At 39.5% G+C, this 26261-nt stretch overlaps 1 protein-coding gene across 4 annotated transcripts in view; it reads left to right on the top strand.

Moving 5' to 3' along the window:
• Positions 1 to 26261, top strand: part of FAM13B (family with sequence similarity 13 member B) — a 98158-nt gene that overhangs the window by 63740 nt on the left and 8157 nt on the right. For 2 of the 4 annotated variants that reach the window (XM_025387847.1, XM_025387846.1), the window contains exons 11-18: positions 9898 to 9962; positions 12173 to 12221; positions 12627 to 12774; positions 17934 to 18144; positions 18836 to 18965; positions 19593 to 19674; positions 23109 to 23338; positions 25960 to 26043. In XM_025387847.1, coding sequence (XP_025243632.1) covers positions 9898 to 9962; positions 12173 to 12221; positions 12627 to 12774; positions 17934 to 18144; positions 18836 to 18965; positions 19593 to 19674; positions 23109 to 23338; positions 25960 to 26043 — 999 coding nt within the window. Of the gene's footprint in view, positions 1 to 9897; positions 9963 to 12172; positions 12222 to 12626; positions 12775 to 15844; positions 15911 to 17933; positions 18145 to 18835; positions 18966 to 19592; positions 19675 to 23108; positions 23339 to 25959; positions 26044 to 26261 lie in introns of all 4 variants that reach the window. The other 2 variants (XM_025387849.1, XM_025387848.1) reach the window with 2 other exon arrangements.

Raw genomic sequence — 26261 nt, 5'->3', positions numbered from 1 at the left:
GTCTTCCTTTGTTGCCCAGGCTGGAGTGCGGTGGCACAGTCTCGGCACAGTACAGCCTCTGTCCCCTGGGTTCAAGCCATTCTCCTGCCTCAGCCTCCCAGGTAGCTGGGATTACAGGCATGCGCCACCAAGCCAGGCTAATTTTTGTATTTTTAGTAGAGATGGGGTTTCACAGTGTTGGCCAGGCTGGTCTCGATCTCCTGACCTCAAGTGATCTGCATGCCAGAATAGCATCTGGCACATAGTAAGCTGGTAAGCAACTTGGTGAATAATTTGTTGAATGAAATTGGTGTATCAGGCTGGGCGCAGTGGCTTACACCTGTAATCCTAGCACTTTGGGAGGCTGAGGCAGGTGGATTGCTTGAGCCCCAGGAGTTCAAGACCAGCCTGGGCAACATGGTGCAACCCCTCTCTATAAAAAATAAAAATTAACCAGGCATGGTGGCTCACGCCTGTAATCCCAGCACTTTGGGAGGCCGAGGTGGGTGGATCACCTGAGGTCAGGAGTTTGAGACCAGCCTGGCCAACATGGTGAAACCTCATCTCTACCAAAAAATACAAAAATTAGCTGGGTGTGGTGGCACATGCCTGTAGTCCCAGCTACTTGGGAGGCTGAGGCAGGATAATTTCTTGAACTCGGGAAGAGGGGTTGCAGTTAGCCGAGATTATGCCACTGCACTCTGGCCTGGGCAAAAGAGTAAGACCCTGTCTCAAAAAAAAAAAAAACAAAAAAAAAAAGTCTGAACTGTGAGCCCTAGGGAAGGAAGGAAAAATAGAGAAAATTCCAAAGGCGAAAATGATTAAATTTAGGTGCAAACTGGGGTAAGAAATACAGACACTAAGAGACTGGAAAAGAGGTCAGTGTTGCAGAACTGGAATATCAAGGTGGTTTATATGAAGCAGATGTTTAGGTCTTGAGCTGTGGCTGGTGGTGGGGGCTCATTTTGTCTGTAAGTGAATGCAGTGACTTGAATAAGAGAATAAATGGGGATTGAAGAAACCCTAGGGGAACCTCTGTATTCTAGCACTTTGGAGGAAAAAAAAGCAGCCATGACCATAGCAGTTGGGAATGTCAAGGAGGATGGGATTTTTTCCTGAGTCTGAAAGTTGGTCAAAATAGAGAGGTAAAAGGAGAAAAAAGGTGGTGGGAGGCAAAGGTACAAAAATAAGAAGAGTAAGTTTAATTTTATTTGCTTACTAGGGGGGTTAAAAGTCTAATGAAATGGCTTTTTTTTCCTTTGCCTTTGCTGTTGAACAAAAAATTTAAGAATACCCAGGAACAATACATTTAATGCTGGTGAGGGTAAGTTAAGATAAGTGGTCTCAAATAGACATGGGAAGTATAAATTGCTGTAAACTTCCTGGAAAACACATTAACAGTAAGAACAAAAGACCTTAAACCTTTGATCCAGAAATTTCAAAATCCAAGACTGTGTCCTAAGGAAATACATACAAATCAGGGGTGTATGCAAAGATTTTTCTACTAGAATTCTTATTGGGGGTTTATTTGCAGGAAAAAAAAAATGGGAAACACAAAAAGTCCTAAATGGAAAATGATTAGATAAATTATAGTATATCCATATACTAGGATATTGTTGAGTCATTTAAAATTATTTTAAAGGTCTGGGTAATAGTTGTGAGGTAAAGTTATTTAGAAGAAAAAAAAAAAACACCCAAGTGTAGATTACTAAAGCTAATGCAGTCCCAATTTCTTTGTGTGCATGCACTGCATGTGTGTGTGGCACACAGTCAAAAGGCCAAGTCAGAATATTCACAGTGGCCTTCTGGCTGATAGATTATGGATGATTTTACTTTTCTTCATATGTTCTTATATTTAGGTTTCCAACAGTTTCTCTCATTTATAATTAAATAATTTAAGCAAAAAATTCCAATTAAAATTTATTGGATTTAGTGATAGAAATTATTGGTAAAGAAAGAGGAGCTTTGGTAGGTAGAGGATTTCATGGTTGAGAATGAGTATCAGGTGATTGGTAGAAGCTGCAGTGTGTGGAATGCCTTTTGGACAAGTTTTGCTTTGAAATTAAAAGGAAGAGAAGGCCGGGAGCAGTGGCTCATGCCTGTAATCCCAGCACTTTGGGAGGCCGAGGCGGGCAGATCACGAGGTCAGCAGATCGAGACCATCCTGGCTAACATGGTGAAACCCCGTCTCTACTAAGAATACAAAAAATTAGCCAGGCGTGGTGGCAGGCGCCTATAGTCCCAGCTACTTAGGAGGCTGAGGCAGGAGAATGGCGTGAACCCAGGAGATCATGCCACCGCACTCCAGCCTGGGCAAGAGAGCAAGACTCTGTCTCAAAAAAAAAAAAAAGGAAAGAGAAGAGTTGAGCAGTCTGGTTGTGGAAGAGATATCGCCCCCCGCACCCCCGCTTCTGCTTTCTTGATACTGGATGGAGATTTGAGCATGTCAGTAGGAATCAGTCACTAGATAGGGAGAGACTGAAAAATGTCAGAAAGAAAAAATAACCCAGGGTAGTTAGGGGAACACTGCATAGAGGGGATTGGGAGTGAGAAGTGGAAGGAGGGTGATTCAGCGTGCAAGTTGAGTGACTATTCCTAAATAGGAAAAGCTACTTTTAATCTTCAGTAAAAGGGGATATATAGAATATTTTTTAAGTGAGAGGTGTTTTGGGGACTTAATTCAGATGGCTTTGACCATTTTAAAATGAAATGCATTTGCAGAGGGTGAGGAGTCAGGAATTGGGTTTGGATCTGAAGAAATAGGTAAAGTTTTGCAGGAGTCTCTGTGGAGAGAAATCAGATAGAACTGAGTCACCCGATATTTGAGAACCAATGGAGGTCTAGCTGAAGTTTGATGACATGAACTTGTAGTGAGCCAACTAGGAAGGTATGTTAAATGACACATTTTCTTGTAGCATCTGCTGTCTGGAGGACAGAAAGCTGGTCATAAACTAGACCACATTGGTAAAGGCATTGACAAATTAGCTTTGAAATAGTTAGCCAGGGTACAGAGTACATGTTGAGTGGATTAGAAATTTAGAATGAAGTTTTCAAGTGGTGACAGTAAGGTGAAGAAGTTGCAGAAGAGGGGAATATTAGTTGGACAGGATGTACGAGTTTCAAGTGTATTGTGGCGTGGCATGATTCAAGTGGCTTTGGTAGAAAGTAACTTGTGTCTAGGAAAGTGTAAGGCTAGATAGAGTAGGAGTCAGCAAACCTTTTGTGTAAAGGCCCAGACAGTAAATATTTTAGGCATTGTGGGTATATAGTCTCTGCAACAACTACTTAACTCTGCTATTGTAGCATGAAAGCAGTCAGAAAAAACCGTAAGAAATGAGCATGGCTGTGTTCCAATAAAATTTAATTTATGGACACTAAAATTGAATTTCTTGTCATTTTCACTTCACAGAATATCATTATTCTTTTGATTCTCCCTCCTACCCCCAATCATTTAAAATATAGAAACCCTTCTTAGCCGAAAGACCATGCAAAAACTGGCCACAGGGTGGATTTGTCTAGTATGCTGTAGTTCGCTAACCCCTGGGCTAGAATATTATTGTAAGGAGATCAAGATTTTAGATATAAAAGATAATGTTAGAGTTTTTTTTCCTCTGAAATTGACTTGCAGTGTAAGGAAACCAAATTGCTTTTTAACATTTCAAAGCTGATCACATAAACTTAGGAGTACTAGGTGCTACATAAACCACAATCCCACAAGGTATTGGTTAGCCAGGCTGAAATTAATCCTAAGGAATCTTTTTTTTTTTTTTGAGACAGAGTCTTACTCTGTCGCCCAGGCTAAAGTGCAGTGGCCACGATCTCGGCTCGCTGCAACCTCTACCTCCCGGGTTCAAGAGAGTCTCATGCCTCAGCCTCCCAAGTAGCCAGGATTACAAGTGTGTGCCACCACACCTAGCTAATTTTTGTACTTTTTTTTTCTAGTAGAAGCTTATATTGTGACTTTCTTTTTTTTTTTTTTGAGACGGAGTCTTGCTCTGTCGCCCAGGCTGGAGTGCAATGGCGTGATCTCGGCTCACTGCAACCTCTGCCTCCCGGGTTCAAGTGATTCTCCTGCCTCAGCCTCCCGAGTAGCTGGGATTATTGGCACACGCCACCACCCCCCGCTAATTCTTGCATTTTTAGTAGAGACGGGTTTCACCATGTTGATCAGGCTGGTCTCGAGCTCCTGACTTTGTGATCCGCCCACCTCAGCCTCCCAAAGTGCTGGGATTACAGGTGTGAGCCACCACACCCAGCCTACACTGACATTTTTATAGAAATGTTAAGTCTTTTAATTCTATTTTTGAGACAGGGTCTTACTTTGGTCACCCAGGCTGCAGTGCAGTGGCATGATCACAGCTCACTGCATTCTCAGCCTTCCAGGCTCAAGCAATCCTCCCACCTCACCTTATCAAGCAGTTGTGACTACAGGTGCATGCCATCACACCCGGCTAATTTTTAATTTTTTGTAGAGAAGGAGTCTCACTTTGTTGCCTGGGCTGGTCTTGAACTCCTGGCTTCAAACATTTCTCCCACTTCAGCCTCTGAAAGTACTGGAATTACAGGTGTGAGCCACCATGATGGGTCTCATCTTTTCTGTTTCCAATTGTCCACATCCACATTTTTCTGTTGGGTTGTTGGTATTTTTCCTTTTTGGTTTGTACCTTTTTTTTTTTTTCTTTTTTTTGAGACGGAGTCTCACTTGTGGCCCAGGCTGGAGTGCAGTGGCGTGATCTTGGCCCACTGCAACCTCTGCCTCTTTGGTTCAAGCAATTCTCTGCCTCAGCCTCCCGAGTAGCTAGGATTGCAGGCACCTGCCACCACACCCAGCTAATTTTTTTATTTTTTCTAGAGACCGGGATTCACCATCTTGGCCAGGCTGGTCTTGAACTCCTGACCTTGTGATCCACCCGCCTCGGCCTCTCCAAGGGCTGGGATTACAGACATGAGCCTCCGCACCTGGCCATATTTTTTATTTATTAAGAAACTACCTCCTTTCTTATGATCAGTCACAAATATTTGTTTCCAGTTTTTTGTCTTTTGACTATTTAAAGTCATTTTTGATGGTGTTAAACTTTATCATCTTTTTTTCCTTTTGTTAGATTTTAGGTTTTAATGCCGTAGTTGGGAAGGCCTTCCCTGTTCTGTGATTATAAACTAACTTTCTTCTTCTTTAAAAAAAAAAAATGCTTCTATAGTTTCATTTTCTACTTTTGAATATTTGACCCATTTGGAATTTATCATGGTGTAAGATGTGAAGAGCAGATTCAGCTGCTTTTCCTACATATTTACCTAGATATCCCAACACCTTAATTTTTTGAATAATCTATCTTTTTCCCACCAATGTGAAATGCCACCTTTATTATAAACTAAATGCCTGGACACATTTGTAATAAAAGTGCTGTTTCAAATCAGTTCAGTGTGTTTCTCATTCATTCACCAGTAATGAGTGACAGTGCCGCATTCTTGCCAGTATTTGGTAGTGTTAGTGTTTTGGATTTTGGCCATTCTGATAGATGTGTAATGGTATCTTGTTTGAATTTTGAGTTTCCTAATGACATACGATGATGAGTTTTTCATATGCTATGTGTGTATCTTCTTTAGTGAGGTGTTTATTCAGGTCTTTTACCCGTTTTTTAATTGGATTGTTTTCTTATTGTTGAGTTTTAAGAGTTTCTCTCTATATATCTTTATATATATATATGTGTGTGTGTGTGTGTGTGTATAATATATATATATTTTTTTGGGGGACAGCGTCTCAAAAGGTTGAAGGGCAGTGGTGCAGTCTCGGCTCACCGCAATCTCCGCCTCCTGGGTTCAAGCGATTCTCCTGCCTCAGCCTCCCACATAGCTGGGATTACAGGCATGCGCCACCACACCCAGCTAATTTTTATATTTTTAGTAGAGACGAGGTTTTGCAATGTTGGCCAGGCTGGTCTTGAATGCCTGACCTCAGGTGATCTGCCCACCTCGGCCTCCCAAAGTGCTGGGATTACAGGCATGAGTCACCATGCTTGGCCTATATTTTGGATAGGTTTATCGAATAGGTTTTTGCAAAATAGAATTTTTTTTTTTTTTTTTGAGACAGAGTCTCGCTCTGTCGCCCAGGCTGGAGTGCAGTGGCCGGATCTCAGCTCACTGCAAGCTCCGCCTCCCGGGTTTACGCCATTCTTCTGCCTCAGCCTCCCAAGTAGCTGGGACTACAGGTGCCCACCACCTCGCCCGGCTAGTTTTTTGTATTTTTTAGTAGAGACGGGGTTTCACTGTGTTAGCCAGGATGGTCTCGATCTCCTGACCTCGTGATCCGCCCGTCTCGGCCTCCCAAAGTGCTGGGATTACAGGCTTGAGCCACCGCGCCCGGCTGGAATTTTTTTTTTAATGTGGTACTAGATTCTGTAGTAAATATTTAGGAGTTTTATCTGATACAAAGAGATTATTCACTGTAGATTTTGAATAGGTATAAGTTGTACAGTAATCAATATTTTGGGAGTTGAAAGTGTATGAAGGTGAAAAAAAAAAAAGTGTATGAAGTTGAATAGCCTGATTAGAACTCACATCAAAATACCTGGATTTATCACCAGTAAAATCCATTCATTTCAGGGTACCTTCATTGATGGTGCCCCGTCAAAACTTAGAATTATTCACACCTTGCAAACACTGAGAAACTGCTTTATCTCCTTTCAGAAGTGGAGACCAGAAGTATTTATAAACTCTAGCAGATAGTCAGGAGGAAGAGAAGGCTATAAATTTGACCTGTACTGGTCTAAGACCTCATCAGTATTGATTGTGTTAATTCAGTAGAAGAGAGAGAATAGGCTAGACAGAAGTATATCAATATGCAATTTATTGAGTGTTTGTTCAGCAAATAAAAGGTACAGAATGGAGTGGAAATATGTAGCCTATTTAATAGAAGTAACTAGCATGCTTGAGCCAAAGGTAAGTGAGTGGAAATGGGAAGATGCAGAACTAAACAATGTGTGTGCATCAATTATGGACCCCTAAGGAAGGGATGGAGACCAGAGGAATTACTGGAAATGCCTGTCAGGTTTTAATTAACTCTTGGCAGTAATCCCTTATAGCTCCTAAGATATTGCTAATATAACTGTGCTGTATCTGCTACACCTACTGCTGCTGCCACAACCACCGCCACCGCCAAAGCTCTCTAACTTACCTGAATTGAGACCAGAGCACCTTAGCCTTCCTTTGCAGACCTTAATGTTTGTGGAAGGTTACATGGGAGGAGGTGGGGAGAAGATACGGGTTATTTTGCCCGCTAATATTTTATTTTATTTATATATCTTATTTTTTTTGAAACAGAGTCTCGCTCTGTTGCCCAGGCTGCTGGAGTGCAGTGGCACAGTCTCCACTCACTGCAATCTCCTTCTCCCAACTGGGTTCAAGGGATTCTCGTGCCTCAGCCTCCCGAGTAGCTGGGATTACGGGCACACACTACCGCACCTGGCTAATTTTTGTGTTTTAGTAGATGGGATTTCACCATGTTGGCTAGGCTGGTCTTGAACTCCTGACCTCAAGTGATCCACCTGCCTTGGCCTCCCAAAGTGTTGGGATTACAAGTGTGAGCCTCTGTGCCTGGCCTATATAGATGGTTTTCCTTATAAGCTGTTTCTTTTGATTCTCTATGGTAACTCTAAGGTAGTCAAGTAAATTATTGTTATTCTCATATTTGTGACGAGAAAGGCAGAGCTAGGGCTTGAATTTGGTTCTTTTGAGTGAGATACTAAGGTTCTGTTTGTTTGTTTGTGACAGAGTCTTATACTGTCTCCCAGACTGGAGTGCAGTGGTGCAATCTTGACTCACTGCAGCCTCTGCTTCCTGAGTTCAGGCAATTCTCCTCTCTCAGTCTCCTGAGTAGCTGAGACTACAGGTGTGTGCTACCATGCCCAGCTAATTTTTGTATTTTTAGTAGAGATGGGGTTTCGCCATGTTGGCCAGGCTGGTCTCAAGTGGTTTGCTTGCCACAGCCTCCCAAAGTGCTGGGATTACAGGTGTGAGCCACTGTGCCTGGCCCCAAGGTTCATTTTAAATATTGGGTCTGACTGTGTGCAGTGGCTCATATCTGTAATCCCAGGACTTTGGGAGGCTGAAGACAGGTGGATCACTTGAGGTCAGGAGTTCGAGACCAGCCTGGCCAACATGCTGAAACTCACTTCTACTAAAATTACAAAAAAATTACCCTATTCAACATGCTGAAATCCCATCTCTACTAAAAATACAAAACAATTTTTGTATTTTTGTATTCGGCTCAAAAATGAGCCGAAATTGCACCACTGCACTCTGACCTGGATGACAGAGTGAGACTGTCTCAAAAAAAATTTTTTTTCAAGTAAATAAAAATTAAATATTTGGTCTGGGTAATGGTTATTTCATGTGCCCAGAAACCTTCAGAATGTAAAGCTATCTTCTAGAGCAGTGGTCCCCAACCTTTTTGGAACCAGGGACTGGTTTTGTGGACGATACTTTTTCCACGGACAGTGGATAGGGGGTTGGGGTTTCGTAATGAAACAGTTCTGCCTCACATCATCAAAGCATTAGTTAGATTCTCATAAGGAACACACAACCTAGATCCCTCGCATGCACAGCTCACAACAGGGTTCGCACCTCTCTGAGAATCCGGTCTGAGAATCTCTGACCGGAGGCGGAGCTCATGCTTTAATGCTCACTCCCCACTCCCCTGGCTGCTCACCTCCTGCTGTGTGGCCTGATTCCTAACAGTGCGGTCCGGGGGTTGGGGACACCTGTTATTGATCATAAAGGTTACCGAAGTCTGATTTGTGTATCAGTGGTTCTCACACTTTGGGTCTCGGGGACTTATTTATACTCTTAAAGATGTTGAAGATCCCAAAGAGCTTTTGTTTACATAGGTATGTCTATCAGGATTTGCCATATTAGGAATTAAAACTGAGAAATTTAAAAAACATTAATTTACTTTAACATAAACTCATTTATGGTAACATAAGTAAGGTTGCTCTTTTCCATAATAGACAGCTGTTTTCATAAATTTTTTTAAGTTTGAGGAGTGGCATTGTTTTACATAGCTAGAAATATTGTTGATACCTGTTTGACTTACAGAAGACAGCTGGATTCTCGTATATGCTTCTGCATTTAGTCTGTTGCTTTTACATTGTTTTGTTGAAGTGTATGAGACAGCCTCATAGATGTGTAGTTTGAAAAGGGACTAGTATTTTAACAGCTTTTTTGCAGATTCTTATGGACCTTCTTTCATGCTAAACAAAACTGAACAAGTGGTACTTTCTAAAGAAGAATCAGAGAGTCTAGGAAGTATCGAACCTTTTGTTGAATTGAAAGGTGATCATCAAAAACACCAAAACGTTCATGTATTTTGTAGTAATTCTCTGGGTATTTGTATTAGACTTGGTAGGTTTTTAGTTTGAGAGGAATAGGGGTGAGATGATGTCACTAAGCTTGTTGGAAAATGGGAGTGTTTTCTCATGTGGGGACATTTTTGTGGAAAATAGTTATTACTTCAAATATACAAAGGAACCTGGTGAACTCCTCTATGACACCTATCTACAAGAAGTCACCAGACTTGTATCTTTGTGGCCGGGGAGAAATAAAGCAAGCAGCAGGTGACAAGCACGATCAGACCATCATTTTGGAGGAGAGAATTCTAAGGAAGAAGGATGGTAGTGGTGATACATATTACCTAACAGAGAGAAATGCAGAGTACCTGCTGTACTTCATATGACCCAGGTTTTGAGGGAAGATAAATTACTCCCTGTAAAAAGAGATGCTAAGTACTACAGACTATTATAAATGATAGCTAATTAGGGGTGTTTGACTAATCTGTATTCTAATATCCTAATTTAGATTGGCAACTTCTTCTTATATCTGAGTATTGGGAGCTCCATTAATACATGGTGGTGTTCTTTTTGTCAGTCTGTAGGTATATTGTTAGAGCCATGCAGTGACCATGGTGATAGCGAAGATGGCTGTCTTGAGAGGTAAGCATTTTTTCTTGTTTCTAATTAATCATTTTGAGAATTGGAGCTCTTCACAGATTTTTGAGGTGAATTTTTTAGATGAATATCCATTATAAACATATAGTTTAGATAATCTTAAACAGCCTTCTTGTTATAATGGTAGACATAAAGGATATGAAATACCCATAAATATTTGGATTTGTGCAGGTTCAGACAGACAGTAGTTGTAACTTGGAAAACATTCAGAGGGAAAAACAGCCTTTTTGGAGACATTTAAATCTTTCAGTTGATTGTGGAACAATTGGGAATTTACTGATATTCTGAGTATACCTGTCAGTGAGTTAATTCATGGTCTTGTAACTGTGTATAACTAACTGAGAGATATTGTATTTGATTCAACAAATATGTGTAGGATGTTTTTCTTCCTCTTTGAATTTATCCTTGGTGTGTCTCAATATGTCTCAATACACTATTAGGCGGCTGGTGCTTTTTTAACCTCTTTGGCTGGCTATAATGGTAGAGAAATACTGGAGGCAACGAGTATTTCAGCTAAATGTGGAGTCTCGATAGATAGCCTCTGTGGGTAGAAGCTTTCTGGAATGTTTTAAGTCACAGAATCAGATTTGGGTTCTTGTTACCCTTTGCATCAGTCTTCAAGATGCTGCCAGAAAGTATAACTTTCTTAGGACGGTGACTTGAGATTCTGAAAATACTTCAGTAATGAAGTTGCAGACTAGATTGTAAATATTGAGAGATCCCAGATAGCATACTAATTTGCTGACAGCCTGTTGGCCAGGACATATTTGTATTCCATTGTTTCTTTTAATTATAAATAGGAAGCCTATTCTTTAAGGGTAAGTAAATTCTTTGGAGCCATGTCTCTGGAGCCTCCCCATACTCTGAAGGTCCACAGATTTCCTGCTTATAGCAGTTCCTTGTGCTTCCTTTCAGGAGGCAGGAATCATCCTCTTCCAGCCCAGGGAGTATTGGAGCTATGGGCTGAAGATATAAGATTAACAGCATTAACAGGCACCCCCAGAATGATGACATCTGGATTTGGTAGAACAATAAGGAGCCATTTAGTGAGGATTCTTCTGTTGTTGTTGTTTTGTTTTTGTTTTTGTTTTTTTAAAAGCTCTTTCCTCTTCAACTTCAACTGTGTATAAGTTAGCAAACTGGTTTTTAGATCCAAAGAGTACCTTGGTTAGGTGGATTACATTTTGTTTGTTTAACATTCATGTTTCTCAAATGTAGGTGATTAGGTCTTTTAGGTTGCTAAGGTAGTATTTACTCATCCTACCATTTGCTCCTACACTAAGCAAAGGAATGCCTTTAAGCTTATCAGAGCATTTAGTTCATTTCTTATGCTCAGCAAGAATAAGGTAATTATCTGTATGAGAAAATGACTTGCCATATTTAGATCAAGGCATGTCTCCTGAGTGCATACTCTGTTATGGCCAGTTAGAAGTGACATCTTGATGTGTCATTGTAAATTGCCACAGTGCCTTTGGGGAAAAGAACTTTTCCCCAGTAGGCATATTGATAATCTACTGTATATTAGCAGGTGCTCTCTTGACTGGTAAAATAAGTACAGATCACTTATGACAGCTTGCTATAACATTTGTTCTAAATAAGGGTTAGTTTTTCTGGGGAAATTAAAGGTGGACTGAAATTTTTTAAATTTCCTTTTAGTATGTTACTGTTATGTTTTGAGGAGGGAAAGGTTTAGAAGTAGTAACCTTCTTTGATTGGAAGTAGTAACCTTGTGATAGAATACAGTTAGGTTTAAAGTAAAAGACATAGTGTCTTTTTTTTTTTTTTTAAAATAAAGTCTCCTTTGAAAGTCTCAGGAATGGAGAGAATAGAGCTGTTTATTTGGTTAAAACATTTATTTTATAAAATCTTTATTATACATTCTTTTGGGTTTCTACTTACTGTGGATTTTAGTTTTCATTTTATAAAGGTTTTTCTTTTGTGCTGTGGTTTGTGGGGTGGAGTAGGGATTGTTACTTGATTTTTCTAAACCTGAAGTGATTCTGTGGATCTTTTCAGTATTGTGTGATTTTTCAGATATAGGGCTCCAAAGAATGGGCATATGTCCAGTTGGCATTTTCTCCTCGTACATTGTAAATGCTAACTGTGTGGTGGAGTAGAGGAATCTAGGTAAGAAATACATAATGATAGTAGGCTTTTTATTCTTAATATACTAACAACTTTACTTGTATTTTTAGGGAAGAATGTTTGTTATTTGACAGTGATAAATTGTCACATTTGATTCTGGTAAGAACTATTTTTTATCTTAGTCTTTAAAAACTTGCCTAGGTTTAAACTGTCTGTTATGTCTGGTCTTTCACGTGGGTTAGCTAGGTTTAAAGATTTAAATATAAATACTCCTATCAAATATTTTACAGTTAAACAGCAACTTAATTTGCCACTTTTGGCTACAAGAGACTTGGTTATGAAAACACTTTCCTGAATTTGGAATCCAAACTTGTCTTCCAATAAGACATATTCTAAAACCGCGTGTTTATCTTTGAAAATAGTTTGCACAGTGGGAATGGGATAGTCGGCTGTGTAGGCACAATGAACTAATGAAGACTACACATGGATATGTGCTGGATGTGTTTAAGCTGGGTGTGAAAAGCTTCCATCATTGTGAAATGTATTCTTTATTTTAAAATACAGGATTCTAGTAGCAAGATATGTGATTTGAATGCCAACACTGAATCAGAAGTACCAGGAGGTCAAAGTGTTGGTGTTCAAGGTGAAGCAGCATGTGTTAATATTCCACATTTAGATCTGAAGAATGTTTCTGATGGTGATAAATGGGAAGGTAATTTTACCCACACACATTATTTTCCTGATAATGTTGTTTGTAACTGAAATTACCCTAAGCGATGATAAGACTACAGCCCTTTTCTGGATAACCTTATTCATCTTGATCTTGTTCTCCCTTTCATATAAGATAAATAAGTGGGTGTTTTTAGTGAAACACACTGAGATTTTGGGGCAGCATCTCATGAACTAGAAGTTCTTATCTGATCCATCAACAGCTTTGAAAATGGATGTTAGAGCTGATTTTTTTAAAAGGTCACCCAGCATACATTTTTGTTAATAGTTAAGGGCTATCTCCCAGTCTTTGAAAGCCTAGTATGTTACGGCTTAGGGATCTCACCAGTTTAAACAGAGGGTGTATAATTACCTTTTCCTTAGAATCATCAGCAGTACATTTTTGAAAATGACCTTCAAGGGTACTTCTAAACAAATATTGTACCATATTCCTGTTATCTCTGTCTTCGGTTATGAAGGTATGGTGCAGGGAACTCTAAAAATTTGCACAAAGGAGAGAAGTTAAAATTTAACAAGCAAACAACATGGGTATATGTATGTCTCAAAACTCAGCAAATACATAGATTTTTGTGTTTCTTTGTATATAAAGTTCTCTTTTTGCTTCAAGAGAATAAAAAACTGTAAAAAAAATGCTGAACTTCAGTGGATGATTTGCATGCTGGAGTATCTGTGGGGAAATTTACTGATACCCGCAGTTTGCTCTGAAATCCGTGAAAAAAATAAGATGGTTAATGGGATGGATAAATGTTAAAAAGCAAGTATAGTAGAATGTTAATGATAGACTGTGATTGATATATGGATATTCAGTGTAAAGTTCTTTCAATTTTCTATGTATTTGTAAACTTTCAAATAAAATGTTGAGTGGGGGTGGGAAACAAGCAATAAATTTGGATCTAGGAGTTTTTCTGGATCATACACCTTGGTAAAGAGACAATGAGATAACTCAAGAATCTTAAGCAGAGTTACATATTCATTCACTTGGATGAAGATCCCTGGGTTGTGTCACCTTTGGCAAGTTATCTGTTGACATACACTGGCAATAACAGGAATTGTAATGCCAGTGCCATGGACTCCTTTTGGCCCTGTAAGTGTACTCACCTGATCGCAGATCGCAAATGGAGTGTGTGTGGATCTTTTTTTTTTTTTTTTTAAGGTCTAGGCATTTTTTTTTAAGAGCCCCAACCAAGTCATTGTCTGTGCCAATTTTTATTGCTGTCTCCTCCCCACCCTCCTTTTTATATAGGCCTAGATGTTTGGCCTGCCCAGTGGCATATTATCTGTTTTAACTTAGACTAAATTAGGAAGTTGTCTTTCATTTGCTTTGTTCTGGGTTATTCAGGACATCTGGAATTTATGAAGATGCTTCCCAGTGTTAGGGGATATGTTAGCATACTGGTGGCAGTTGAAGATTATATGTTCTTTTTTGTTATTTATTGTGGCTGAAATAAAAGGAATGGTGGTCGACAGAGCATCCCTTGGAGCATTGCTAGGAAATGAGTCTTCAAAGGAAGCAGCTGGGATTCTGATAAAGCACTTTTGTTTCTTCCTATTAGAAGATGCAGATAAATAGTTCTGTATGATCTTTGGCCTGGGAGTCCTGATTAAATTTTAAACATAGAAGAACAATTGTTTTTCATTGTCTGAAGAGAATGGACCTTCTCCGTCTTAACTTCAGTGTTCTTGAGTCTCCCTGAAAGAGAACCTGATACTGGACTTTTTTTTCCATGTCAGAATTCAGCACCTATACCTTGGTATAGATAAAGGAGGTAACCTGTAGGCTGCTGATGCCTGATTTTCAGTGCCTGAGCTGCCCTGGTTCAACAGCCTAAACAAGTCTATGTAGGTCTCCTACTTGCTCTTCCAGAAATATAGGGGTCTGCGACTTTCAGAAAGCCAATGGTTACAGACACCAGAGTGAACTTCCCAGCCATAAACTGTGCATGTGCTTTGTAGAGTGGCTGTTTGTAGACCATGTTATTTCTTCTAACTTTGTCACTAATGCGAACATTTATTGATTTTCCACAATTAGGAGTTAGGATTTTTTTTTTTTTTTGAGACAGAGTTTTGTTCTTGTTGCCCAGGCTGCAGTGCAATGGCATGATCTCACCTCACCGCAACCTCTGCCTCCCAGGTTTAAGCAATTCTCCTGCCTCAGCCTCCCGAGTAGCTGGGATTACAGACATGTACCACCATGCCTGGCTAATTTTGTATTTTAGTAGAGATGGAGTTTCTCCATGTTGGTCAGGCTGGTCCCAAACTCCCGACCTCAGGTGATCTGCCCGCCTTGGCCTCCCAAAGTGCTGGGATTACAGGCATGAGCCACCATGCCTGGCCAGGAGTTAGGATATTCTCAATGAGAAAGTCTTACTTATTTAAGAGACCAACTTACTTTAGACCCTGGATACCTTGGAATCAGACATGCTTTGTTTGATGTGACTCTTTGTAGAGAAGTGGGATGACTCCAAATAGAGCCCTATGTCACTATTCCTAAGTATATGGTTTTTGTTTTGTTTTTTCCTCAAAGGGTAAGAAAAATAGTAAGCAGAATGCAGTAGTTAGCAAGCAGGTAGCACACATGACTGTCACCAGTATGAATTTGTAGCAGCTGCTCACAAAGTTTTGACTTTTAATGGAAGTGGATACCATCTTCAGATTCTCTCCTGCTAACTCTGGAATGAAATGCAGTAGAATTTTTTCAAAGAGCAAACTAAGGGAGATTTTTTTCTTTGAAATCATTTATACTGAAAAACTTCAAACAATGCCTGCTTAAGAATTTCCATTTCTTCAGTTTTATGTTTGAGTTTTAATAAAATAGCGCTACTTTGAGTTTTCCCCCTCTTTTTTGCATTGCTTGCTGAAATGGAAATGTTATGTTTATGTTTGTTAAAATCTAGTTAGTAGTAATTTCTTTTAATAAAGTTTTTGAACAGAATGCCTAACTGGTTTTAGGGAAATGTTTTTGGTATCTTTGGCTTTGTGTTATGTGTATGGTTTGTTCTGACTGTGCCGTGTGTTCACTTTAGTATTTTTTGCCATTTTTTCCATTTTATTAGCGTCATGCCCTATCACTTTTCCCCTCATTGATTTCAAAACAATGCATCTGCAGAGAGATGGGGAGGGTAAGTATGGTTCACCATAGTTTAGTTTTTTTGCCTTTTTATGGTTCACTTTGTTTGTCTTTTTATTAAGCCCTTCTCCTGCTGTCCCCATATCTTAGGAAAACTGTTCTGGGTTCAAAGTCAACCCAGAAAAAGTTGCTGTTACTTTTGTCTTTTCTTAAAATAGGATATTTCTCATAAAATGTTCACTACCAGTTACTTATTTGCTGGGACACAGGTACAAGGGTTGCTTTGAAAATCACTTTATTGTTGGGTTTATTGTGGGATCGCACGCTTTGTACCCAATTTTTAATTCTCAGATTGATCTGGGCTTCAAAAACAAACTAAATTATGTTTTTATTATTTTGAAAGGAAAGGTAATGCTTTAAATTGCTAATGCATAAAGTTAAATTACTAAAGCAGCAATCTTAGCTACTGTGTGAGGAAAAAGAAAACATCACTCTTGAATTTTGACACTGTCAAGCCCTCTTTGCATTCATTTTCACTATTGCTAATAGCCAATAGCATCGAAATTTTTAAGTGTAGTTATTTAAAAAGCTGCCGAGCGTGGTGGCTCACGCTTGTAATCCTAGCACTTTGGGAGGCCGAGGCAGGCGGATCACTTGAGGTCAGGAGTTCATAACCAGCCTGGCCAACATGGTGAAACCCCGTCTCAACTGAAAATACAAATATTAGCCAAGCATGGTAGCCGGTGCCTGTAATACCAGCCACTCGGTAGGCTGAGGCAGGAGAATCGCTTGAACCCAGGAGGCAGAGGTTGCAGTGAGCCGAGGTCATGCCACTGCACTCCAGCCTGGGTGACAGAGCGAGACTCCATCTCTAAATAAATAAAAAGATAATGTGTAGATGGCAATTTTTTCTTTCCCTCCTGTACTTAATTTCGTATTTGGGGTATATTTGTGGATTGTGTGTATGATCTGTATGTGTTCTGTATGTAATCAAACATTATATTTGCAAAGACATCGAACGTATTAACATAGCTTTCATTTGAGGGCATACAGGATAACTGCTGTAAAGTAAATGTGCTTAAGAAGGCCTAGTGCTATTAAGTTTTGTCTTAGTAACACTGATGAGTATTATTAAAATATATATTATACATAGGAATCCTGTAACAGAAGATAACTGTCACAGTTTAATGTTAGAGGCCAGGTGCTGTCAGGTGAATCAGCTCCTCCTTTTGGGAATGTTAGAATTCTTCTAAAGTCAGAGAGCTCCATTTGGTGAGTGTTCTGTGTAACATGGGGAGCAGCTCTCACTTTTTCTTAATGTAACTATTTGACAGTGAGGGACAGGTCATACACCTGGCATCATTTGGCTTTTAAGTTAAATTTCTAAGAAAGAACTTCAGTTCTTGCTGTTTCTAGTTTTTCCCTACTTGAAAAGTAACATTTGTAAGTAAAACATCTTTAGAAAAGTTCAGAATTATATTAAATGACATCTTTAGAATTAAATTGGGTTTTAAAGAGCTTGACAGTGTCCTTTCTTGCTTTGCCACTGGGTTCAGAAATGTAAATTTATATGGAAATAGAACTCTGGGTTGGGCACAGTGGCTCATGCCTGTAATCCCAGCACATTGGGAGGATCACTTGAGCCTAGGAGTTCAAGACCAGCCTGGCCAACATAGTGAGACCTCGTGTCTACCAACAACAAAAAAAGAAAATTAGTCAGGCATAGTAGCAAGCACCTGTAGTCCCAGCTGCTCGGGAGGCTGAGGTGGGAGGATTGTTTGAGCCTAGGAGGTCGAGGCTGCAGTGAGCCACCATCATGACACTGAACTCCAGCCTGGGCAGCAGAGCGAGACCTTATCTCAAAAAAAAAACAAACAAACAAACAAAAAAAACCTCTGGGCTAAAAATTGAAGCTTGAATAATTTTAAACTATAGTAGTCTTTATGAAGACGTATATGTATATATAAAACGCTACGTAATGGTATGATTTAAGGAACACATAGCTGATATTTTGTGACTTTTTTCCCATGTGGAATCAAGAGACCCATGGTACTATTCTTTGTGTTTTTTTATAGAGCCATTTCCTGCTTTTAAGTCTTGGCAGGAGGACTCTGAGTCTGGAGAAGCTCAGCTGTCCCCACAAGCTGGAAGAATGAATCATCACCCCTTGGAAGAGGACTGTCCTCCAGTATTATCACACCGCAGTTTAGATTTTGGGCAAAGCCAACGTTTCCTGCATGATCCAGAAAAGTTGGATTCCTCATCTAAAGCACTGTCTTTTACTAGGTATATGATTTTTATGTACTTACAAGAGGCAATTCCTATTATATACCCAAGTCTTTTGAGAGATTTAGTCTTCCAGCATGGGCTTCAATAGTGACACTCCATCTCAAAAAAAAAAAAAAAAAAAGATTTAGTCTTCTAGACATAGAATTCAGAGCTTTCTCCCTGATTTTATAGAGCACGTTTTTGTAACTTTTTTTTTTTTTTGACCCTGCTGAGTTCATTGAGGTGTAGTGTTTGAAGTTTGTTCTCAAATAGACATTTTCTCATGGTGTATTATTCATTTATTTGTGTATTCATTGCTGAAATACAGAGCTCTGTAAAGGAAGCAGCAGGTGGTGCTGAGCAGTTCCTAATCTTTTTTTAATCAAAGCTTTAAATGGATCTGAATGTCAAAAACTTTGCTATGCAGTTTGAACAGTTACAAGAGCTCTGAGCTGCGAGGTATCCTTTTATTTTCTGCCTTTGTCCAAACCAGTTTTAAATGATTCCAAACTGTTTGCATCACCACTTGTATTAGCTAAATTTGTGGTCTGTAATATTACAGTGTTTCTTTATACTACCTGTCCTTTAGTGTTAGGGACTTATTTTTACCTTTAAGATTTACTTATTGCTAATAGTGTTATGTCAGGGCATTAAGAGATACAGTGTTGGTACTTGAAAATTTAACTGTTGGCCTTTTGTTTTAATTCAGAATTCGAAGATCATCCTTTAGTTCAAAAGATGAAAAGAGAGAAGACAGAACACCTTATCAGTTGGTCAAGAAACTTCAGAAGAAAATCAGACAATTTGAGGAACAGTTTGAAAGGGAAAGAAATAGCAAGGTAGGTCTGTAGCATTCCCCAGAGTGAGCTAAATCTAGTATTAGAACCGAGAGGAGTATTTTTCAAGAGCATTAGTTTAGATCTGTGTGAGAAAGGTAATAAATCTGAGATGCCCAGAGGAACAGTGATCATGTAGATCTGAGATTATATAACTCCTCAGTCTCCTGACTTCCAGGTCAGTATTCTTGCCATTTGCACCGTGGCATCTTTTTATTTCCATTGGCAAAGCAGCTTTTAGAATTTTTAAAGCAAATACTTTTACACTGACAAATCATGTTACTGCTATTTCTGCTCTTATCAAAAACCGCAAGTACCAAATGGGGAGGAGAGGGAGTTTGTGAGGGATGAAGTGGAGGAGGGAAAGAGAGTTTTAATAGTTAGGACATGTGAAGTGGAAAGAGTCCTATACTTGGGGTCAGAAGACCCATATTCAAATCTGGCTTCTGCCAGTTACTAGACCTTACCTTGGGAGAACTTGACTTAATATCCTGCCCTATCTAATTAAAATAAGATGAAATGAGAATTGAGTAGTCTTTGCTGTGGGAACTGTAAAATACTATTTGGACATAAATTAACATAACTATTGCTTATCACAAGTGTCAGTGATTCTGCTCCATAATTTTTCAGCCCTCCTACAGTGATATTGCTGCTAATCCAAAGGTATTAAAATGGATGACAGAGCTTACAAAACTGCGGAAGCAAATTAAAGGTACATTTTGTGCCATTTTGTAATATATTTGCAGTTAAAAATTTTTTTTTATATTAATGTCTGAGAATTACAACTTTTGATAATTTTAAATCTTGGGCACTGTTTGACAAAAATGAAAGTTACCTTTTTTTCTTTTATTAGGGTCAAAATTGCATACTGTAGTACTGTGTTATAGTACAGTAGTTCTGTATTATATTTTAAATGTCTTTTTTGTGTTTTTATTAGTAACGTCTTTTTGAAAGATACCTGAGATTGTATATTCATAAGTGAACTGATGTTATAAAGTTTATCTGAAATATATTTCAAATATTAAGCAGCTTTGAGTTGTGGTGGATATTTCATTAAGATTTTTTGGTAGATATTTTCATCTAAGACTAAGAAAGTCTAATCACAGTGACTTGTTTATACCACAAAGACTAAATTGTAACTCTTGAATGATAAACTAGGCATTGCATTTCTAGGTGTCAAACTAGTATAGTAGTTGTTGAAGTATATTTACTTTGTGGATGTTTAGTGAGTATGTATTTTAATAATTATTACTTTTAAAATTATGCAAAATAGGGGTTTATTATCTGGAGCATCACTTTGGTTTATTCATTTAAATTTACTCAATAAAGTTTTTATTTTTATTTTTATTTCTTATTTTTTTGAGACAGAGTCTCACTCTGTTGCCCAGGCTGGAGTTTAGTATGCCATCTCAGCTCACTGCAACCTCTGCCTCCTGGGTTCAAGTGATTCTAGTGCCTCAGCCTCCCGAGTAGCTGGGATTACAGGTGCATGCCACCAAGCCCAGCTAATTTTTGTAATATTTAGTAGAGACAGGGTTTTGCCATATTGCCCAGGCTGGTCTCGAACTCTTGGGCTCAAGTGATCCACCTGCCTCAGCCTCCCAAAGTGCTGGGATTACAGGTGTGAGCCACTGCACCTGGCTTATAAAAATAAAAAAATACGTATTTTTTATTTTTTGAGACAGAATCTTGCTCTGTCATCAAGGCTGGAGTGTGGTGGCACGGTCGTGGCTCACTGCAGCCTTGAACTGATGGGCTCAAGTGATCCTTCCACCTCAGCCTCCAGAGTAGCTAGGACTACAGGCATGCACTGCCACACCCAAGTAATTTTTTAAAATTTTGTATAGAGTTGGGTTCTTGCTTTGTTGCCTGGATTGGTCTCAAACTTCTGGCCTTAAGCAATTCTCCCACCTCGGTCTTGCAAAGTGTTGGGATTACAAGTGTGAGCCACATGCCCGGCCCAGTAAAGTGTTTAGTATTTCTGAAGTATTAAGTACTTTGTAGACAACTAGAGATATAGCAGTGAACAAGACAGACACAGTCCCTACTGTCATGGACTTTATATTCTTGTGGTTAAGATAAAGTCTGGCTCGCTCTCTCTCTTTTTTTTTTTTTTAAGACAGGGTTTTACTCTGTTGCTCAGGAGTGGAGTGCAGTGGCATGATCTTAGCTCATTGCAACTTCCACCTCCCGGGCTGAAGTGATCCTCCCACCTCAGCCTCCTGAGTAGCTGGGACTACAGGCACATGCCACTATGCCCAGCTAATTTTTTTGTATTCTTAGTAGGGATGGCATTGCACCATGTTGCCCAGGCTGGTCTCAAACTCCTGGGCTTAAGCGATCTGTCTGCCTTGGCCTCCCACAGTGCTGGGATTACAGGTGTGAGACACCATGGCCGGCCAAGATAATGTCTCTTAACTCCTCTTTAGAGTATCGCTTAATTTTCCCCTGTACTTTTGTTAAAGATTTTCGTGTTTAATGCCAATTTCCAGTCATCAGTGAAAATTATTACTTTGATTTTATTAGTAACTGATACCATTAAATTGTCTAGCATTGGCCTCATAATTTTCCCATTTTCTTTCACTTCTACTGCCCTGTAGTCCATTTGCTGCATGGTAGTTAGATTAATCTTTAAAAAATTCATGTTAGCCTGGGTCCCAGCTACTTTGGAGGCTGAGGCAGGAGGACCACTTAGGCCCAGGAGGTCAAGGCTGCAGTGAGCCATGTTTGTGCCACTGTACTCCAGCCAGGGTGACAGGGCAAGACCCTGTCTCAAAAAGAAAAATAAAAAGTCATGTTACTCTCTTTTTCAAGCCCTTCAGTGGGCTTCCACCTAGAATAAAGTCAAAACTCGTGACTGTGGCTTTCAAGGCCTTGCACACTCTGCCCTTGGCCGATTTTATCACTTTCATCTCTTTTCTGTTCCTCAAACTTGCCAAGCTTTAGGACCTTCACACTGGCTATTGCCTCACTAGGGACAGATGCCCTTCCAGTAAATCCTTTATGCTAGACGAGCTCCTTATTCCGTATTCTACCAGGATGATACTATTCAGAGAGGTCTTCTTTGTCAGTCCCATCCAATGTAGTTGTTCCTCCACAAATTATACTGCTTTTAGCACTGCAACTCCATCCTGTTTTATTTATAGATCATAGCATTCTTTGAAGTTATTTTACTAATCTGAGTATTTGGTTATTGTTTTTCCTTCCCTGAATTTATGCTCCACAAGAACAGGAGCCATGTCTGTTTTGTTTTCTTCTGTATCTCCTATGCCCATCAGAGCATTTTATTCAATAGTAGGCTGTCTATGGATATAAAATTAATAGCTTGTTCTCTCTTTTTTTGTTATGTTTTTGTGTTTTTTTAAGACAAGGTCTGACTCTGTTGCCCAGGCTGCATTGCAGTGGTACAGTCTCAATTTACTGTAGCGTGAGCCTCCCAGGCTCAATGTTGTCTTCCCACTCCAGCCTCCCAAGTAACTAGGACTTACAGGCATGTGCCACCGTGCTCTGCTTTTTTTTTTTTTTTTTTTTTTGAGACAGGGTCTCACTCTCTCACCCAGGCTGGAGTACATTGGCGTGACATTGGCTTACTGCAACCTCCGCCTCCCGTGTTCAAGTGATTCTCCTGCCTCAGCCTCATGAGTATTTGAGATTACAGATGTGTGCTACCATGTACAGGCATGTGCTACCACACCTGGCTAACTTTTGTATTTTTGTTAGAGACGGGGTTTTGCCATGTGGACCGAGCTGGTCTCGAGCTCCTGACCTCAAGTGATCCGCCCACCTCGGCATCCCAAAGTGCTGGGATACAGGTGTGAGCCACCATGCCCGGCCTCAGCTAATTTAAACAAATTTTTGTAGAGATGGGGTCTCACTCAGTTGTCCAGGCTAGTCTCAAACTCCTGGGCTCAAGCACTCCTTCTGCCTCAGCCTCTCAAAGTTCTGGGATTACAGGTGTGAGCCACCACGCCCGGCCTAGAATAGCTATCTTGCTGTTTTTTGCTTCTTAAATGTTTTATTTGGCTTTGAAATATCTAAGTCTGTGTGCTTTAATGTGTACTTTCTTGTTGTATATCTTGCTTATTCTTTGACCTGGTCAAAGCTAAAACCAATTATTATTTATCTCTCCTTATTTCTGACATGTAGATGCAAAACACAAAAATTCTGATGGAGAATTTGTACCTCAGACACGTCCACGTAGTAACACTCTTCCAAAAAGCTTTGGTTCTTCTCTAGACCATGAAGATGAGGAGAATGAAGATGAACCGAAGGTCATTCAGAAGGAGAAGAAACCATCTAAAGAAGCAACCCTTGAACTTATTCTTAAAAGACTGAAAGAAAAACGTATTGAGAGGTGTCTTCCAGAAGATATCAAGGTAATCTTGAGCTATGATTTTTGCCCAGATTAGCCTTTAGAATTCCTGAAACAAAATAATTACTATAGCAGGATAGAGATGTCTAGGTAGTCTGATTTTCCTGAATCTGCTCCCCATCTTTGCAGATTCAGAAACATGCTTTAATCAGCATAACAGAAGTGCCAAATACTTCAGGAATTGAATCATAATAAAACTGAAAAAACTAGAATGCTGATGAGTTCATTTATGTTCGAGGCAGTTGGCAAGATGAGTGTATAAAGAGCACGAAACAGGTAGCTCATGCCTCTAATTCCAGCAATTTCAGAGGTCCAGGCAGGAGAATTGCCTGAGCCCAGGAGTTTGAGACCTGCCTCAGCAACAAAGTGAGACCCTGTCTCTGCAAATAAAATTTAAAAATTAGCTGGATGTGGTGGTATGCACCTGTAGTTCCAGTTACTTGGAAGGCTGAGGTGGGAGGATCGATGGAGCCCCGGAGATCAGGACTGCAGTGAGCTGTACCTCCAGCCTGGGTGACAGAGTGAGACCCTATCTCAAAAACAAAAACAAAAAAAACATGAGACAGACCTACAGACCTCAGCTTGAATCCTGTCCTTGTGTCTTAATAGCTATATGTATTGATCTCCTAGCTTATGCCAGACATTGGGTGGTTATATTTTATGCATTATGCCACTCAGCCCCTTCAACAATCCTATAATGTATATGGATGTGATTATGTCCATTAATACTAACTTGATATGGTTATGAGGATTAAATGAATTTTTTTTTTTTTTTTGAAGAGCCATTATTCTTCCCTAGTAAAGCCTGTGCCTAGGGCAGTCCTGATCAAAGCACTTGGCAACCTATTCTTATATTGGATGAGATTTGCTTGGAGAATGGAGAGAGTAGATGGTCTCAGGTGAACTTTTATCTAAGTAATAGTCCTAATGCAGAACTCTTACTTTGACAACAGAGTATACCTGTCTCATGATCCAAATATTGGAGTCTTTCTTTCCCTTGAATAGAGCTGAATTAGTCATTCTTATCTCTTCCTCTCTTAACATTTCTTTTGCTTAAAAAAAATTTCTTTTGGCCGGGCACAGTGGCTCATGCCTGTAATCCCACCACTTTGGGAGGCTGGGGTGGGTGGATCACCTGAGGTCGGGAGTTCGAGACCAGCCTGGCCAACATGACGAAACCCCATCTCTACTAAAAGTACAAAAAAAATTAGCTGGTTGTGGTGGCACATGCGTGTAATGCAGCTACTCCAGAGACTGAGGCAGAAGAATTGATTGAACCCGGGAGACGGAGGTTGCAGTGAGCCAGGATTGCACCACTGCACTCAAGCCTGGGCAACACAGCAAGACCTCGTCTCAAAAAAAAAAAAAATTTTTTTTGGGTAGAAATCGTGTCTCACTATGTTGCCCAGACTGGTCTTGAACTCATGGCCTTAATTGCTGAGATTATAGGTGTGAACCACAGCATCAAGCCCTTTTAAAATTTTATGTTAGAATAAATATTCCCCCACCCCCCTACAACTTTATGCAAGTGTGTTATCCCTGGTTTAAGACTGATTCAAGCTTGAAGTTGAAATCAGTGTTTGACAGACTACACTCAGCTATCCTCTACTGAATGTATATAATTTTAAAGTTATGTTTGTTATAGCAAGATGTTATCCAGTGAATTTTTTTATCTTCAATTTTACTCTCATGAGAGACCAGGGTAGTATTAATGAGTCCTGGGAATAAGTAGAGAGATTATTTGGTCTAGTGTTAAAGGGTATTCTGTGGAACGCATGTTCAGGTGTTAATAGTTGATCCTGTAGAACGAAGGGGACAAATTTGTTTTAATTAGTAAGAGTATGCAAGGCTTACCATATTTATTTGTCTGTGGAGCTTGTTTGTGGACAAATAAATTTGGGAAGCATTGCTTACTCTACTAATTAGACTATAAAAGCTGTGAGAAGAGTATTGCAGTGTAAAGAATGTGCTAACCCAGATGAAGGAAAACTGAGGTAATAGAGAAGTGTGAGGTCACAAATGGACATTGTTGAGCTATTTCCAGGATCTTTCCACTATACTGCTTCTAGATTTCCTTAATGGTTTAGAATAAATATTGTATTGTAAAACCTATGTGTGTATGCGCATGCGCGTGCATGCCTGCTCACTTAATGCCAATAAAATGCCAACAACATTAAATGAAATAGCAAGCAGTTATTTATGTTTACTCTGTGCCAGGTAGGCAGTGTTGCAAATACTTTACTAGAACTCATTTATTCCTCATTAGAGCCCTTTAAGGTAGAACGAAGTATTCCCATTTTACAGATGAGGATATTGAATACAAAGAGATTAGGTAATTTACCCAAGCCAGTAATCATAATCTATTCAGGTAAAATGTAAAGCCATCAAAGGGGTTGGTACCTACTTATTACAAGAGCAAATTGTACAGGAGACTGAAAAATTTGCCTGCAAATCTGCAAGCAAAGGCTTTATTAGCCTGGGCTAGACTGTTGATGGTCTGCCCTTTCTACCTAATTATTTACATTGTGGGAGCGAGGAGAATATTAATGATGCCAGTGGAGTTTTTGTTTTTGTTTTTGTTTTTGGGTTTTTTTGTATTTTGTTATTTTTTTTGTTTAATTCCAGAAAATGACCAAAGATCATTTGGTAGAAGAGAAAGCTTCTCTTCAGAAAAGTCTTCTTTACTATGAAAGTCAACATGGAAGGCCGGTAATATCTCTCTTGCTAAAAAGATTAGATTTTATGTCTTAAAAAAGAACATGAATCACTTCTGTGGCCTGCGTTCTTCAGGGCTGTTTTTTGAGCATTATTTCCTACAATTGGGGGATTGCCTGTATTTAATATAAAATTTGAAATTGGGAGAATAAGTCATTGTTTAATGTTTTGGACATTTTAGATTTGTGATGACTAGACAGTTTCTTTTTTTT

Source organism: Theropithecus gelada, chromosome 6 (assembly GCF_003255815.1).
Source record: "Theropithecus gelada isolate Dixy chromosome 6, Tgel_1.0, whole genome shotgun sequence".
Classification (NCBI taxonomy): domain Eukaryota; kingdom Metazoa; phylum Chordata; class Mammalia; order Primates; family Cercopithecidae; genus Theropithecus; species Theropithecus gelada.
This window is presented reverse-complemented; position numbering and strand designations above follow the sequence as displayed.